The 16,254-nt window shown below is 38.3% G+C and overlaps 1 protein-coding gene across 1 annotated transcript in view; it reads right to left on the bottom strand.

The window, feature by feature from the left end:
• The window catches only part of Ccdc150 (coiled-coil domain containing 150), a 64,204-nt gene that overhangs the window by 6,074 nt on the left and 41,876 nt on the right, over nucleotides 1-16,254 (bottom strand). Inside the window, 8 exon segments of the mRNA XM_069995843.1 lie at nucleotides 968-1,129; nucleotides 1,217-1,285; nucleotides 1,686-1,880; nucleotides 3,892-4,018; nucleotides 6,024-6,193; nucleotides 7,162-7,255; nucleotides 9,764-9,933; nucleotides 12,867-12,995. Coding sequence (XP_069851944.1) covers nucleotides 968-1,129; nucleotides 1,217-1,285; nucleotides 1,686-1,880; nucleotides 3,892-4,018; nucleotides 6,024-6,193; nucleotides 7,162-7,255; nucleotides 9,764-9,933; nucleotides 12,867-12,995 — 1,116 coding nt within the window.

The following is a 16,254-nucleotide window of genomic DNA, read 5'->3' as shown; positions in this document are numbered from 1 at the left end:
AAGTAAAGACAAAACATATCTCAACTTCCAAGATGAATAAGGTAATCAGTTCCAACATGAAGCAAATTGTACCTTTAAAGACCCTAGGTTAGGGGCAATGGTGTCTATTGTAGTAATTTGAGTCTCTTGAACATATTAGGGTATGGAATAATGGAAATATTATGACACTCAATTCTAAAAGAAAAGAAAAGAAAAGAAATCCCTCAGATTCCTTAACAGCACCATAGGGAGAGACCAAGAAGAATATAGCTCTTCTAAGACTATTCAGAAATAAGACTTCTGAAACACAGTTCAGAAATCATTTTTAGTAAGTGGGATGTTGTAGATACAAACTTCTTTAAAAGTAAACATCATTTTTTTTTTATTAATTGAGAATGAAAACCCAAGCTATGAGCTTGTTCCTAGATAGTATCACTTGTTATAGCTTGAAGATGGAGTGTTCCCACAGTTTATGTGTTGAATACTAGGTTTCAGGCTGGTGGTGTTATTTTGGAAGGCAGTGGAAATTTTGAAGAGGTCCAACCTCACTGGAAGAAGTAGGCCACTAGAGACATGACTTTGAAGAATATACCTGGTCTCCAGTTCCCTTCTAGTTCAACTTCCTATTTGCCATGAGGTGAATAGCATACTCCTCTCCATGCTCGCTGACACATTGACTTTGTACCACAGTCTTTTACTATGCCATGATCTTTGCCTCACCATGGCACAACAGAGCCAAGAATCGTAGACTGAAATATGAAAATACATCATACTTCCTTTAAATTGTCTACATCAGGCATTTGTCACAACAAGGAAAAAAGTACATAATACATCCTGCTAAGAACTTGGACAAGATGAACAACTTAGAAACCTGTGTTTTCTTCTACAGAATCCTCTGAAAACATCTAGGTGCTGAAAATAAACTGCTGGGCTTAGGCACATGTCACTACTGATGCTTTTAAGAGAGGAATTTTAAGGTGCCTTTTACCTGGCATCGGTTTTCTAGCTCCTGCCTCATTCTCCGCTCTGCTGCTAGTCGCAGCTCTTGCTGTTTGTTCCGTGCTGAGGTTTCATATTGGCTCTTGGCTAATAGCTGCATCTCTTTCTGCAGGGTAGCCATTTCAGATACAAATCTCTGGATACTCAGTGACTGGAAAGGAACAGAGGAAGGCATTTGTGAATTTGTGTAAGCTTAAAATTAAGGGAATGGTGAACACAAGAATTTGTGGAAATCTACCTGTTCATAGTTTTTTTTCTGGTATTGATCCTTAATTATCTCCATTTGCCTCAATTCTGTTTCTATTTGCTGAAAGCAAGTGTAGAAGTAACAAAAGATCATTAGTTTGAAAATTGTTGTTCATTTACCTATAGGAAGCCGGACACAATCCCATTGAGACCCAAAGTGATCCACTGGACTCCAATTTCCTGTCCAGCTCACTGACCCCAGAGGAGCAAGGTGAAGTAAGTCATTGCAGAAAAGACAAACGAGGAAGCCAAAATGTGACACTAGCAGCTAACGAGGAGTCTCCATTTACACAGTTGCATCTTCTGTGAGACAGAGATAAGCCCACTTCCCTGGTATCTCTTTAATTCCCAGAGAATGCATGCTGTTCTGAGGGCTCTGAACCTCTCCTCCCAGACACCCACTGCCTGGGCCCTCATAGCCCAGTAAGGAAGTAAGAGGAGGCTCAGGGTTTCTCACACACCTTCATTCTCTCTACATTCTGAGCATTATTTGCCTTTGCTGACAAATAGAGCTTTATTTGGGCCTTTTGACTCTTAAGTTTCTCCTTATTACTGTTCATTACTTTTTCCAGCTCTGAGAGTTTCTGCCGCAGATCTCTGTTTGTCCGGGACACTTCCACTGATCTGAAATTGGCCTCTTCAAGTGTTTTCTTTACCTAGCACACAAAGGAAAAACAATGGAACATTCAATAAGAAACGTTTGTTTAGTTTTCCCCCTACATTTTGCTGTCTTGCTATCTATCTATCTATCTATCTGTCTGTCTGTCTGTCTGTCTGTCTGTCTGTCTGTCTGTCTGTCTGTCTGTCTGTCAATTACATATCTGTCTACCTATCTGTTTTTGGGTAGTACTGGGCTTTGAACTTGGCCTTGTGCTTGCTAAGCAAGCACTTTGCTAACTGAGCCATGCCTCTGGCCCATTTTGCTTTTTAGTTCTATTTTTAGATAGATAGGGTCTGGGTTTTTGCCTGGGACTGGCTGAACTGAGATCTACCTACCTCACATTCAGGGATCATAGGCATAAACCATCATGACTAGCTTATTTGTGCAATGGAGTCTTGTTAACTTTTTGCCCTGGCTGGTCTTGAACTGCAATCTTCCTTATCTCTAAGAATCTGGGATTACAAGTATGGACTACTGTGCCTAGCTGGATCAATCTTCTTTTTTTTTTTTTTTTTTATTAAAGTGACACAATAATGCTGGTATGAGCAGATGTATGGAACATTATCAAGTGATTTGTATAAATTTTAACAGTAAAGGACAAAATATATCTTAGAATAGATAAATGATGCATATGTATATTTATTATTTATACTTTAAGAGCACAGCTTTGAAATAAAACAGACTTGAGTTCCAGATTCAGCTTTACCAGTTACTTGCTGAGTAGGCTGGGGTAACTAACTTCCTCAAGTCTCAAGTTCATCAGCTATAAAATATGTATATAACCTACTTCATAAGATACACATTAAGGGGCTGGGAAGGTGGCTCAGTGGTAGAACGCTTGCCTTGCATGCATGAGGCCCTGGGTTTGATTCCTCAGCACCAGATAAGCAGGGAAAAAAAAAGCCAGAAGTAGTGCTATGGCTCAAGTGGTAAAGTGCTAGCCTTGAGCTGAAGAGCTGAGAGACAGCGCCCAGGCCCAGAGTTCAGGCCCCACGAGTGGACCCCCCAAGATACACATTAAAGGCAGATGAAAATATACAGAAAGAATATAGAGCCTGTTACACACTGCTCAGTGATTATTATCAAGCTATAAGCTTTTCTCTTGCTTTCTGACATTTGCAATCTCATATGTTGAGAAAAGAACATAAATTATATTGTGGCTTATACAAAAATTTTCCAGTTGTTGACTATTATTGCATATTTTTTTCAGTTCTGAAGTCTATCTTATTTAATTCAAAATTTCTTTTTTATTGCTAAAGTTATGTACAGAAGGGTTAAAGTTTTATCAGTAAGGTAGTAAGTACATTTCTTGCATATATTTTTATAGCATTGCTTTTTGTTCCTAAAGAATTTAAAGTATTTGTCTCATGGAAAAACATCATAATGATTTCATAATGATTACTTACATAAACGTATAGATTTCCCTTCCTCTTAATGTTCCTTTTTTTGGGGGGGTGGGGTCCGGTCATGGGGCCTGAACTCTGGGCCTGGGCGGTGTCCCTCAGCTCTTCAGCTCAAGGCTAGCGCTCTACCACTTGAGCCACAACACCACTTCCAGCTTTTTTTCTTTTTGCTTATGTGGTACTGAGGAATCGAACCCAGGGCCTCAGGCATGCAAGGCAAGCGCTCTACCACTGAGCCACCTTCCCAGTCCTTTATGTTCCTTGAAATCAATGTCTCTTGGCCTTTACAAAAGAAGAGGCAGCGGAGAAGGGCGAAGTTATGTAGGGATTATTCTTAACATAAGAAGAATGTACTTGAGTCTCTGTACACACTTTTCTATCTGTTGAAATATGGAAATGTTATTTTAAAGGTATTTCTTAACTAGGCAAATAATCGTATGTCAGAAATGGTTTTCTTATAAAGAGTGCTTTACAAACAGCACAAAGATGGCTTAGTTTTTTGGGGTAGGGGCAGCAGGGAACAGAAGAGGCAAAGAACAACTGCAGCTACTCTGAGGTCCTCTGTGATTGCCCTGCAGAGGTGCACATCCAGACAGACCCTACCTCAGCAAGCTCCCGCTGTGACGCCTTCTTTGCAGTTTCTCTCTCCGTCTGGAACTGCTTTCTTAGAGCTTCTATGCGTTCTGCATGCACTTCTGCTTCCATTTTGGATTCCTCAGTCATCCGTTCTCTGTTTTGAAGAAGACATGATAAACCAGCTTTAGAAATTGAATTATGTCAGACTTGGGAGGGAATGTGTATGATTTGCAGAGCAGTAGATCAGTCATCGGTGGACTCTGTTCCTTCCCTCTGAAATGTAATGGGATGCTCAAGTTATAATTTGGCTCTCTCTATACATCCCCCACAGTAGACTAGTCCCCTCCAACACAACCACTCTTATCTTCGCCAAAATGAATTCTAATCTGTAAATGTCTAAGATGATAATTCTACTTCAAAGTCAACAATGTCTGAAGTACAATCTCACAAACTTGTTCTCTGTTTCTTGAAATTTTTACACAGATATGTATAATTTTAATTTGTATAACTTCATAGACCTCAGGTAAAGCATGATCCATCCTATAAGCACAAGTCATAATTTAAGCTATTATAAGCAGTGATATAACAGTAAATTCTGAAGCAAATGCTTCAAGGGGACTTCTGTGTCTCACACCTCAGCTTTTCCTATACGTGACCTTTTCAGGTCAGAGGAGGGGCTATATTTCGTGGTCAATGAAGAATCTTCAAGGTTCAGATGGACTTACTAGGCATCTAAGCATAACTACCAAAGTTGACAGTGAAAGAAAGTGGTGCTGTAGCTCAAGTGGTAGAACGCTCACCTTGAGCTGAAGAGCTGAGGGACAGCGCCCAGGCCCAGAGTTCAAACCCCACAACCAATAAAAAAACAAAACAAAAAAACAAAACAAAACAAAAAACAAAGTTGACAGTTAAAAGGCTTTAAACAATTCAGCTAACCACCATTAGAAACACAATATTGTTTTAAGTGGTGCTGAGAAATCATTATAATGTAAAATTAGCACAGATTACAGACATGAAAAGTGGTATGTAATATCTTATCACTTGATACTTCGTCAATATGAATACTAATAGACAATAATGCAGATCTACATGAACATTACATTTCCCTTAGGTATAAATTTTCATGGAATTATATTTAGCTAGACCCACCATGTAGCTTGCCTGAATATGATGAGTTTAATATAACAAATTTCAGTTCAAAATAGAAAATAATTACCAGATGCTGGTAGCTCATGGTTATAATCCCAGCTACATGGGGGTGGAGCAGGATATTGGGAAATCAAAATTTGAGGCCAGGCCAAAAGTTCACAAGACTCCTTTCTCAACAAACAATTGACATATTGGCATACATCCACCATCCCAGATATGTAGTTGAGATCAGAAGGAGCAGGGTTCGGGGCAGTCTAGGAAAGAGGATTCACAAGGTTCCATCTCAATCAAAGCTGGGAATAGTGGCAAGTGCCTATCATTCCACCTATTGTGTGAAGCATAAACAGGGGTTGTGGTTCAGGCTTACTATGGCAAAAAGTGAGACCCTATCTCAAGAATAACCAGGGCAAAAGGAGCTGGAAGAATGGCTGAAGAGGTAGAATAATGGCTGCCTAGAAAGTGTGAAACTCTGATTAAAAAACCCTTTACCATAAAAAGGGAGAAAAATGGCTTCCTATCTGCCTAGATGGAGTCATCCCAATCCTTATGGGTTAGCCCTTTCTGGACTGCTATTATTCATTGTCCAAATCATACTTTTATTTCTATTATTATTACTATTGTTATAATATTATTGTGTATCATATTATATAATAAGTTTTACTATATAGCCCAGGCTGGCCTTAAACAATCTTCCTGCCTGTACCTCCCAAGTGCTGAGATTATAGGTGCTCACCATCATGCTTGACTCAAATCATGCTTGTAAAGGATGCATTAAGTTTGGCAGAAACACAAATGTCCCTTCCAATCAATATCCTTTAAATTTTGGCTTACTCTTCTCTGCCCCAGGCAGCTATTATCTGCTGCCTATCAGCTGTGCTGGCTCCTCATCATGGTTTGGCTGGAAGTTCTAGCTCAAATAGGAGACAATGGTTTGACTGGCCCATGTGAGTGAGCTGGACTTACTCCTTCAGATGCTCTTCCCCAGTGTCATGTGACTACACTGCTCCTACCTGAAGGCTTCCAAATTCTTCCTCTCAATTTCTTTGGTTTCCAGTTTTTCTTGCATTTGATCTAGCTTAGTTTGCAGATGACTGTTTGTCTGGAGAGCTTGTTCCAGACTCATGGCCAGTTTTCTGTTGTCTTCTCTAGTTATATCTAGAGATTTTTGAAGAGGTTCCATCTGAAAGAGAAAAGAGTGCTTTTAATTCTACAATAACAGATGCAATAAGTGTACAGCACTGTCTTTACTCCTCACACTGCATCTTCAAATACCATTGAGATAATTAGAACCACAAAAAATGTTCCAGGTATGGGAAATATATGTAACAACTCATTACAGTATTGCTTAGAAGACTGTTAGAAGGCAGTAAGAAGAGTATCTCCACTGGCAACCAGAGAGCATGGGAAAATAGAGCCAGTTTTATCTTTTTTTTTTTTTTTTTGGTTGGTCGTGGGGCCTGAACTCTGGGCCTGGGTGCTGTCCCTCAGCTCTTCAGCTCAAGGCTAGCACTCTACCACTTGAGCCACAGTGCCACTTCCAGCTTTTTTGCTTATGTGGTACTGAGGAATCGAACCCAGGGCCTCATGTTTGCGAGGCAAGCACTCTACCACTGAGCCACCTTACCAGCCCCAGTTTTATCTTAACTAAAAGAAATTATAACTAAATTTCTTGTCCTGATCCTTTCACCTTCTAGTCTCATTCTCTAGGGAACATATAAAACCAGGATCTCTTCTTGCATATTCTTCTAAAGAAAGCTTACTAATCAAATATCTATGTATATATTATATGAATGCATATGTGTGTACACATGTATGTATGTGTCTTGATTCATAGTGGGATCATTCTAGCTACTTCTGAGATTAAAAAATTATTTTCCAAGTGTTTTGACTTTGGAAATATTTATTCATTAATATATGAAAAGAATGTGGGCCACATAAAACAAGGAGAATTATCTATAATTATGGTCCTGGTTTGATAATAAATGATTCACTGTAAGTCCATTTTTTATTTAGAAATGTCACAGTTTGAATTCAGACTTAAATGGAAAAGAAATTCACATGATTGTTCAAATTCAGTTTTCTAAAATAATAATACCCTAATAAATTGCAACCAATCAATGTTATGATCAATAAACACCTGGCTTCTACCTCACTGCTGTATTCAGCTTCTACAACAAGCATCCTGGCCTGCCACTGGTCCACTTCAGCCTCCAGCTTCTGAACCCTGTGTTGATTTAGAGCTCTGGAATAGAAACCACAAGAAGAATGACTATGTAAGAGAAGCATCTAGGAATGTCAGGACCCTCTTCCAGGAAGTCAACAAGCATTTTCTACAGTAGCCACAAATGCTCAAAATATCTGAGAGTTGGTAGATGACAACTACAGCATCATCTTCAGGTGAAGAAACCTAAATTCTGAGGAAATAACTGCTCCATCTATGATTCAATTTGGCTTAATACATTAGGCTATCAGTACATGTTTCTAATAAATTGTAGATTGGCAGTGTCACACTATACATAGCAATGTTAAGAAAAATCACTTCTGTAAGGACTAGCTTGCTGTTGCTACTTAGAAATTTACATTGACAAATAAACAATATTTATTACTATCCCTTAACACTTTTAAAATTCAAAATACATAAACATAAAGATAAGTACAATGAAGAAAACAGGATTTACTTATTTTAACAGAGTATTTACACTACTAATACACATAATATATTTTAGAGGCTCTATTTGACTTATATCATGTTTTTAAGCTAAAAGGGAAATTCATAAAGTATTCAAAGGAGTTTATTTATAAAATGTGGCAAGAAATAGTTCTCAGAAAGACTAGCCTAAAATAATTATTTATCTTGAACAGAATAGTAATAGATTAATAATCATCTCAAGCTGAGGGTTGATGGTTCACGTCTGTAATCCTAGTTATTCAGGAGGCTGAGTTCTGAGGATCGTGATTTGAAGTCAGCCCAGTCAAGAAAGTCCATGAGACTCTTATCTCCAATAAATTACTATAAAAGTTGGTGTAGTGGAGCTGTGGCTCAAGTAGTAGAGTATTAGCCTTGAGCAAAAAGAACTCAGGAACAGCTTTCAGGCCATGAGGACCAGCACCCAAAAACAAACAAACAAACAAAATTAACTCAAACTATAGGCATTTTTGTGTAATACTGGGGACTGAACTCAAGTCTTATGCTTCCTACCAATTGCTCTCCCACTCAAGCAACCCCGCTTTCTGTTTATGTTTATTTAGGTAGTACTAGGGATTCATATTCAAGGCCTTTGCTTGCTAGGCAAGCAGTCTACCAATTAAGCTACACCCTTGGTCCCTTTTCTTTTCTGTTCTTTTCTTTGTTTCTTTTCTTTTTCTATCTTTTCTTGGTAATGAGGCTTGAAATCTGGGCCTAGGCACTATCCCTCAGCTCTTTAGCTCAAAGCAAATGCTCTACCACTTAAGCCACAGCGCCACTTCCAGTTTTCTGGTGGTTAATATAAGAGTCTCATGGACTTTCCTGCCTAGGCTGGCTTTGAACCATGATCCTTGTATCTCAGCCTCCTGAGTAGCTAGGATTGCAGGTGTGGCCACCAGCGCCTGGCTCCTTGGTCCCTTTTTGCTCTGTTTGTAATATGTTCTCATAGGTATATGCCCAGGCTGGTCCAGGCCTCAATTTCCTACTTAGGCTTCCTATGCAGCTGTGAAACCACAGACGCCATATCTGGCTTTTTATTGGTTGAGGTGAGGTCTTGTGACCTTTTTGTGAACATTTTCATAGCATCTCAGGACTTCCTGATCTCCCACTCCTTACTAGGGAGCCACTATGCTTAGTATTTTTCAGGTAGGGTCTCTGCATTTCTCTGGCATTTAAATCTTGGACTGTGATCCTCTAATCTTAACCTCCTAAGGAGCTGGAATGACAGTCACAGGCCACTATACCTGGCTTGTTTTTTTTTTTTTTTATCAGTTTTTTTTATTGTGAAAATACCGTACAGAGAGGTTACCATTACATGAGCAAGGTAATAAGTACCTTTCTTATCAAGCATTGTTGCCTCCTTTGTTTTTCCCCTACCATTCCTGCCCTCCCATCTCCACGACTACACTCTCACTCCCCCCCCTCCCCACCCCCGAAAGTTATAAAGTTCATTTTTCAACATAGCATTTTAAATTGTTAAGTTGCTAATCCAGATAACTCTTTTTTCCTTTCCAGATATCTTTGGCCATAATTTCCTGGCTTGTTTTTGAGATAGGGTCTTGATAACTTTGCCCAGGCTGGTCTTCAATGAACTACTTCTGTCTCCTATCTGTCTCCCAAATAGCTGGGGATTACAGGTATATGCCACCATGCCTGCTCTCTTCTTCCTCCTTGCCCCTGGACAGTCCTGGCTGGTGCTAGAAATCAAATCCAGGATCTCTCACATGAACGTGAAGGTATGTTCTTTTCTTTTTAAATGGGACTTTCCCATTTCTCGTTCTTTTTTTTTTTTTTTAACTATTTTATTTATGTGATACAGAGGAATCGAACCCAGTGTCTCTTGCATGCTAGATAAACATTCTACCACTAAGCTACATTCTCAGCTCAGGTATATTCTTTTTCATACAACTACAAAAAAAAAGGAAATCTTGAATTTTTACAAACCATTAGTGAACAGTTTCCTCTAAGATGCTAGTTCTCTAACCACCATTTTAGTAGTTTTTCCATAAGGGAAGTGACATAAAAGTGACTCTATTTCATCCTTAGAAAAACAGTCACAGGTACCTTTCCTTCTTGAGGCCTGCGATCTCGGAATCCCGCCGCCCCAGCTCTATCTGGACTTTCTCCAGAGCTCCTTGCATCTTGCTGTGAGAAGCCAGAACGTTTTCCAGCATGATGGTGACTTTGCAATTATCTTCTTTAGCCTCTGCCAACTGCCGCTGAAAGTTTCCTACCTGAAACACAGTGAAACAAGTCCTACCTGAAACACAGTGAAACAAGCCCAAGTTCTCTGATGCTTTCTTGCTACTCTTTGGGGTTCCCTTACTCCTGGGAAAGAGTTTGGAAAGCAGTTGAGGTAGAAAGAGGAATAGTTACAGTTTTTCTTAAATTACTGTGACTTGGAGAAAAAGAAAGCAGGCCCTAGATCCTGTGGAAAACGTGGCAACTTCCAACTTTGTCACCACACACACACACACACACACACACACACACACACACACACACACACACACACACACACACGGCAACTTCCAACTTTGTCACCACACACACACACACACACACACACACACACACACACACACACACACACACACACACACACACACACACACACACACACACACACACACACACACACACACACACACACACACACACACACACACACACTGGAAGCACTGGGGCCAACAGTTCTTAGGCTCCAGGCTGATGTGGCTTCCTGATGGGGTCAGAAGAGAACCCATCTGAAATTATCCAAAGATTAAAAAATTAGACAAGGAGAATATGGGAGCTTCTGAAGAAGGTTGCAACTCATGCCCTCTTCAAAGGAGCAAAAGTTAACATTTATTCTCAAAAAGCTTGAGATATAGATGAATGAACTGATAGGGAAAAATGTGGTTTATAAAGAACAGACATTACTCTAGCTAGGCACCAGTGGCTTACACCTGTAATCCTAGCTGCTCAGGAGGCTGAGATCTGAGCATCGTGGTTCAAAACCAGCCTGGTTAGGAAAGACCATGAGACTCCTATCTCCAATAAACCACTAGAAAACCGGAAGTGGCTCTGTAGCTCAAGTGGTAGACCACTCGCCTTGAGCCAAAGAGCTGAGGGACAGCACCCAAGCCCAGAGTTCAAGCCCAATGACCAACAACAACAACAAAAAATAGACATTACTCATCCATAAAAATAATGGAATTCAGGCTGGCAGTGTGGCTTAGTGCTTGCCTTGCATGCATGAAGCCCTGGGTTCAATTCCTCAGTACTACATAAACAGAAAAAGCCTAAAGTGGCACTGTGGCTCTAGTGGAGAGTGCTAGCCTTGAGCAAAAGAAGGTCAAGGAAAGTGCCCAAGCCCCAGGACTGACAAAAAAAAATCAACAAAAACTAAATTCTGCCATTTGTAGCAATATGTATGTAATAGTATATTATGTTAACTAAAATATAAACTAAGTCAAGCATACAAAGACAAATGTTGAAATATTGGGCTAAGTGTGTTAGTACATGCCTATAATTCTAGCTACTCAGGAGTTAGAGATGGGAAGGATCATGGTCTGAGGCCAGCCTGGGCAAAAGGCTCACACCTCAACAAGCAAGCCAAGCATGGTGATCCACACCTGTAACCTAAGCTACATGGGAGGTATAGGTAGGAAGATTGGAGACCAAGGTTGATCTAAGCAAAAAGCAGAAGAATGTATCTGAAAAACAACTAAGGCAAAAAAGGGCTGCATGTATGGCTCAAGTAGTACAGGGTTTTCTTAGCAAATGTAAAGTCTTGAGTTCAAACTTCAGTACAAGACAAGTATTACATGTTCTCACTTCTATGTGGAAGCTAAAGAGTTGATTTCATGAAGTAGAGAATAGTGGCTGCCAAAGCCTGGGAAGAGGGGAACGGATGGATATGAGATGGTTGTAAGGACAGGCTCCTGGGGAATAGGAGCACCCTGTTCTGTTCTATGTACAGTAGGATAATAATGATGGTTGATATCAAATGAACATTTCAAAGATAAATACTATATGCAGGTAGTACACTTTCAAATGTTTCCAACACAAAGAAAGATAAATGCTAGAGGGGATAGATATCTGATCATTACTAACTGTATAAATATACTGGACTGTCATACAGTACCCAATAAATATGCAAAATCACAATGTATCAATTGAAAATATAAATGCATTTTAAAAATTTGGGATGTGAGTACACATCAAAGAAGTGGAGTCACCTTTTAAAAGAATCTTTTGATACCAAAATCTTAGGCTCTGTTTTTTTTAAATTAAACTAAAATATTTATCTATATAATCTCTTTTAATTCCTTTTCCAGATTGTTCTGCATAATCTATCCTTAACTCAAGTTTGTATACTTCAGAATATTGTTGCTTTGACAATTCGGGATCAAATAAATTAAAAAATTCAAATAAAACAGCAACAACAAAAGAAGTATGAAGGAGAAATCATTATGATACTGTTATACCATAACTAATAAAACACAAGTATGAAAAAGACAAGCATGGTGGCATATGCCTACAATTCCATCTTGGAGTTGTGTTGGGGAATGAAGTAGAATAACTTAGAAGATAGCCTGAATTTCAAAACTAGACTCTCTCATAAAAGCCAAGAGAAAACCAAATCAGCCAACCAGTCAACCAAATAACCAAGCAAAAACAACCCAAAAGAATTCTGAAGGGTAGTATTACCAGGGACATGTGAGTTTTGCTTTTTTTTTTGTCAGTCGTGGGGCCTGAACTCTGGGCCTGCACGCTGTCCCTCAGCTCTTCAGCTCAAAGCTAGTGTTCTACCAATTGAGCCACAGTCCAGTTCTGGCTTTTTCTGCTTATGTGGTACTGAGAAATGGAACCCAGGGCCTTATGCATGCAAGGCAAGCGCTCTACCACTGAGCCACCTTCCCAGCCCATTGGTTTTACTTTTTATATATAATTTTCAAATATAAAAAATAGTATAAGTTGTTTTCTTTTGGTCTACTTAAAGCATCAAAAGAAAAAAAACAAATGTAAACATTGAGAGTTACATAATGTGATCTTTCGGGGAAGTATTTTAAAATCATTCTAGAGAAGAAATCCTCTGAATAACCCTTACTCCTTTTTTCTACTAGAAACAAGAAGTTAAGGAATATGGCTATGGCTACCTTCAAAAAGGAGGGTGACTTGCCTTTTTGCTTTCCCTGTCCTCCAACATATCCAGGTCCTCTTTCAACTTCTGACTTTCCTTCAAGGCCGCATCACGACTGTTCACTGCTTGTGACAGATCCTGGTCGGTTTTTTCAAGAAGTAATTTCACCTTAAGTGTAGAAAAAGAAACAACACATTACTTTCCAAAACACAATAAATTGGGGACAGCAATTTAAAAACTATACTTGATTAATTAAATATTTATACATTACTCTCAGTGGATTACCAAGTAATAAAAAATACCTGTCAATAAAAAAATGTGAAAATCTGTCAGTCAATCTCCATAAAAACAGGTATATCATAAGACAGTAAGGTTGACATGTCATATGAGGGGAGAAACTATTGTGGAACTAGCTTGCTTCCTTTTGAATGAATAAATTGATGGAATAAAAGCCAAGATGAGTTAAAAAATCAATTGTTATTTATAAAACAGTACTATAGCAGAATAAATTCTATAGAAATATTATACTTTATACCCTTAAAGCACTTTAGTAGATGCACACAATCATTTGAGACAATCACACTACATAAAATACTATTCATTTTATAAACTTTTATCTCAAAATAATTGTAGGCTCACAGAATCTCCTGGTGTACAATGTCAAAACCAGGAAATTGAATTTGGCATGTGATTTAATTACTTAGATTACAGAATTTATTCAGACTTCACTGTTTTTCAAATCTTCCACCCACCCATGTGTGTGTGGCATATGTGCATACAGAGACCCCCACATTCCCATGACCTGCATTGTGTCAAGATGTACAAGGGTTCCCTCACTACCTATTTCCCTTTGTTACCTCTGATCTGCTGCCCTCCAAAGCTTATCACCCCCAGCAATCACTAATCTGTTCTCTATCTCTAGTTCTATCCTGTCAAAATGTTAAATGTTTTAAGGAAAAAATTTAAAAGATAATATACTCATGTTATCCTTTCTCTAAACAGTTTTACAGATGTATAACTGACATACAATAAACTACAAATTCATAAAGGGTATAGTGGGATGAGCTCTCTCTCTCTCTCTCTTTCTCTCTCTCTCTCTCTCTCTCTCTCTCTCTCTCTCTCTCTCTCTCTATATATATATATATATATATATATATATATATATATATATATCAAGTCCTTGAAACCACTGTAAAGATAGAGAACAATACTAGTATTCCCAAAGTTTCTTCTATCCATTCAGTTTCCTTCCTCAAAAGCACTTTTTCTTACACCTGCAATCTCATCTGCTTCATCTCAGCTATTGTGCGAAGATTAGGCAAAAAGTTGATGAAATCTCCATCTCAACCAATAAAAAAAAAACCTTGGCATAGTTGCCTGCACCTGTCATCCTAGCTATGCAGGAAGCACAATGAGGAGGATTTCAGTCCAGGCCAGCCTGGACATATTTGGAAAAAATAAAGCAGAAAGGGCTGGCAGTGAGGCTTTAGTGGTACAGCATCTGCCTAACAAGTCCAAGGCAATGAGTTCAAAGCCCTAGTACTATTAAAATGAATGTTGCAAGTTTATTATGACTTAGTTTAGAGATGTCCTATGCATATAAAAGTAAATTCATATATACTCTATCTACCTTTTGTTTGCACACAAATAGTAAAATACTATATACATGTATATATATATATACACAATGTATATCATAAACTTTCTGAACTTTGATTGCTTAATAATAATAATGCACATCTCTTAAATTTCTACTGTAATTGTGATTTATTTCACCAGTCTCTTTCTGAGAGTCTTTTGGAAGTCTCTTACTGACAATCTTTTGCAATTAAGCAATACTTCAGAAAGTATCAATGTAGACATATTTGCAATTTGTTATAGCTTCACGTTAAAAATCCTAGAAATAAAATCATGGGGTAAAACTTTTGATAAGTCTTAACAAATTGTTCTCAATAGGAAGTTGTATCATTTTACAACAGCCAACAGCCACAAAGTATGTCTTTTCCTCATATCTTTTTCAGTGTATTTATATTTCTTTTGCTTGCAATATTTAAAATACTTCAAGCATGTAATCTCAGCTCTGTGGGAGGTGGAGATTATGGGATCTAGGCCAGCCTCGGCAAAATAAGAAGTTTGTGAGATTCTACCTCAATCAAAGGCTAGGCACAAGGCACATGCCTGTTACCCCAACCTACTTGAGGGAAACCAATATAGAGTCCTCTATCTGTCATCCCCAGAGACATAGGGAAATACAAGTAGGAGGATCATAGCTAGGCTGGTCCAGGTATAAAGGTAGACCCTACCTGGAAAATAATGCAAAAAGAGGCTGGAGTAGTGGCTCAAGTGGTAGAATGCCTTGCAAGCATGTGGTCCTGAATTCAAACCCAAGAACTATCCAGAACCAACCAACAAAAACTTCAACTTTTTCTGTAAGAATCCGAGAGGGCCAATTAAGTCAACTTGCAGGTTTTGGAAAATCTCCTGAATTTTGTTCTAGAAAAGTATACAGGGACACATACAGTTTTTAAAAATTTTTGCAAGAAAAAAATGTTAGCAGAGAGTATCTAAGTAGCAGTCCAGTTCAGAAGACAAGCTATATTTTATTTTGAAATACCAAGCAAAAATGTTCTAATTTATTTGTTCTTAAAAATATTTTCCAGTTCAATTTTTTTTGATGACTTGAGTTATCCTATTTCTATTTTAAAATCAAACTTACCCAAGTATTTCAGTCTAATTGTAAAGATTAGATGTTTTTGAATTTTTGTAAAACTAAAGTAAGATTAAAAAAGTTCACTTACTATTAAGCCAAATTTTCTGTTAGAAAATTATGTTATAGTCATAATAATGGTGTTAATGTATATCATTAATTTTTCTCATTTATGAAGTAGCAAATTGCATTGATATTTGCCTCTTTGAGTATTATCTTTATAGATTATCATTACATGTTTCACTCTTAAGTTAGGAAAAAGGTATCATTTGTGTTTTTACTTACCGAATTGGGTATAAGAAAATTTGATGTCTCATCAGTTACTAAGGGTCTTGAGGCAAGAATGTCTATTTTGCCTTCTAGTCTCCCCTCCATGGTTTTAATGGCATTCAAGAGAGTCTTTAGAGAGATCCTAGAGTCTCCAATCTCCTGAGCGATTTTCATAGTAGGCAGGTTAGGTGCAAAGGTAACACGGCGTGTGGTGTTTGCAACAACACTGGGTAAACCAACTGCTGGAGCTCTTTCCTTCACATTACTTAGGTAAGACCTAGTGCTTTCAAGGGACTTTGAAGATGCAGGCCTCTCTGGAGATCTCCTTTTTCTTGGAGGCATCACCAATTCAAATAATAAGATCAACTAACCCTGTAGGGTTAATTTTCAAGGAATACCTAACTTAATAGGAGAAATCTCAGAATGCTCTGTAAGAAGCCACAAATAAAT

This window comes from Dipodomys merriami, unplaced genomic scaffold, assembly GCF_024711535.1.
Source record: "Dipodomys merriami isolate MVZ:Mamm:240054 unplaced genomic scaffold, mDipMer1.0.p SCAF_49, whole genome shotgun sequence".
Classification (NCBI taxonomy): domain Eukaryota; kingdom Metazoa; phylum Chordata; class Mammalia; order Rodentia; family Heteromyidae; genus Dipodomys; species Dipodomys merriami.
Note: the sequence above shows the minus strand (reverse complement) of the source record. Positions and strands in the feature narration are given on the sequence as shown.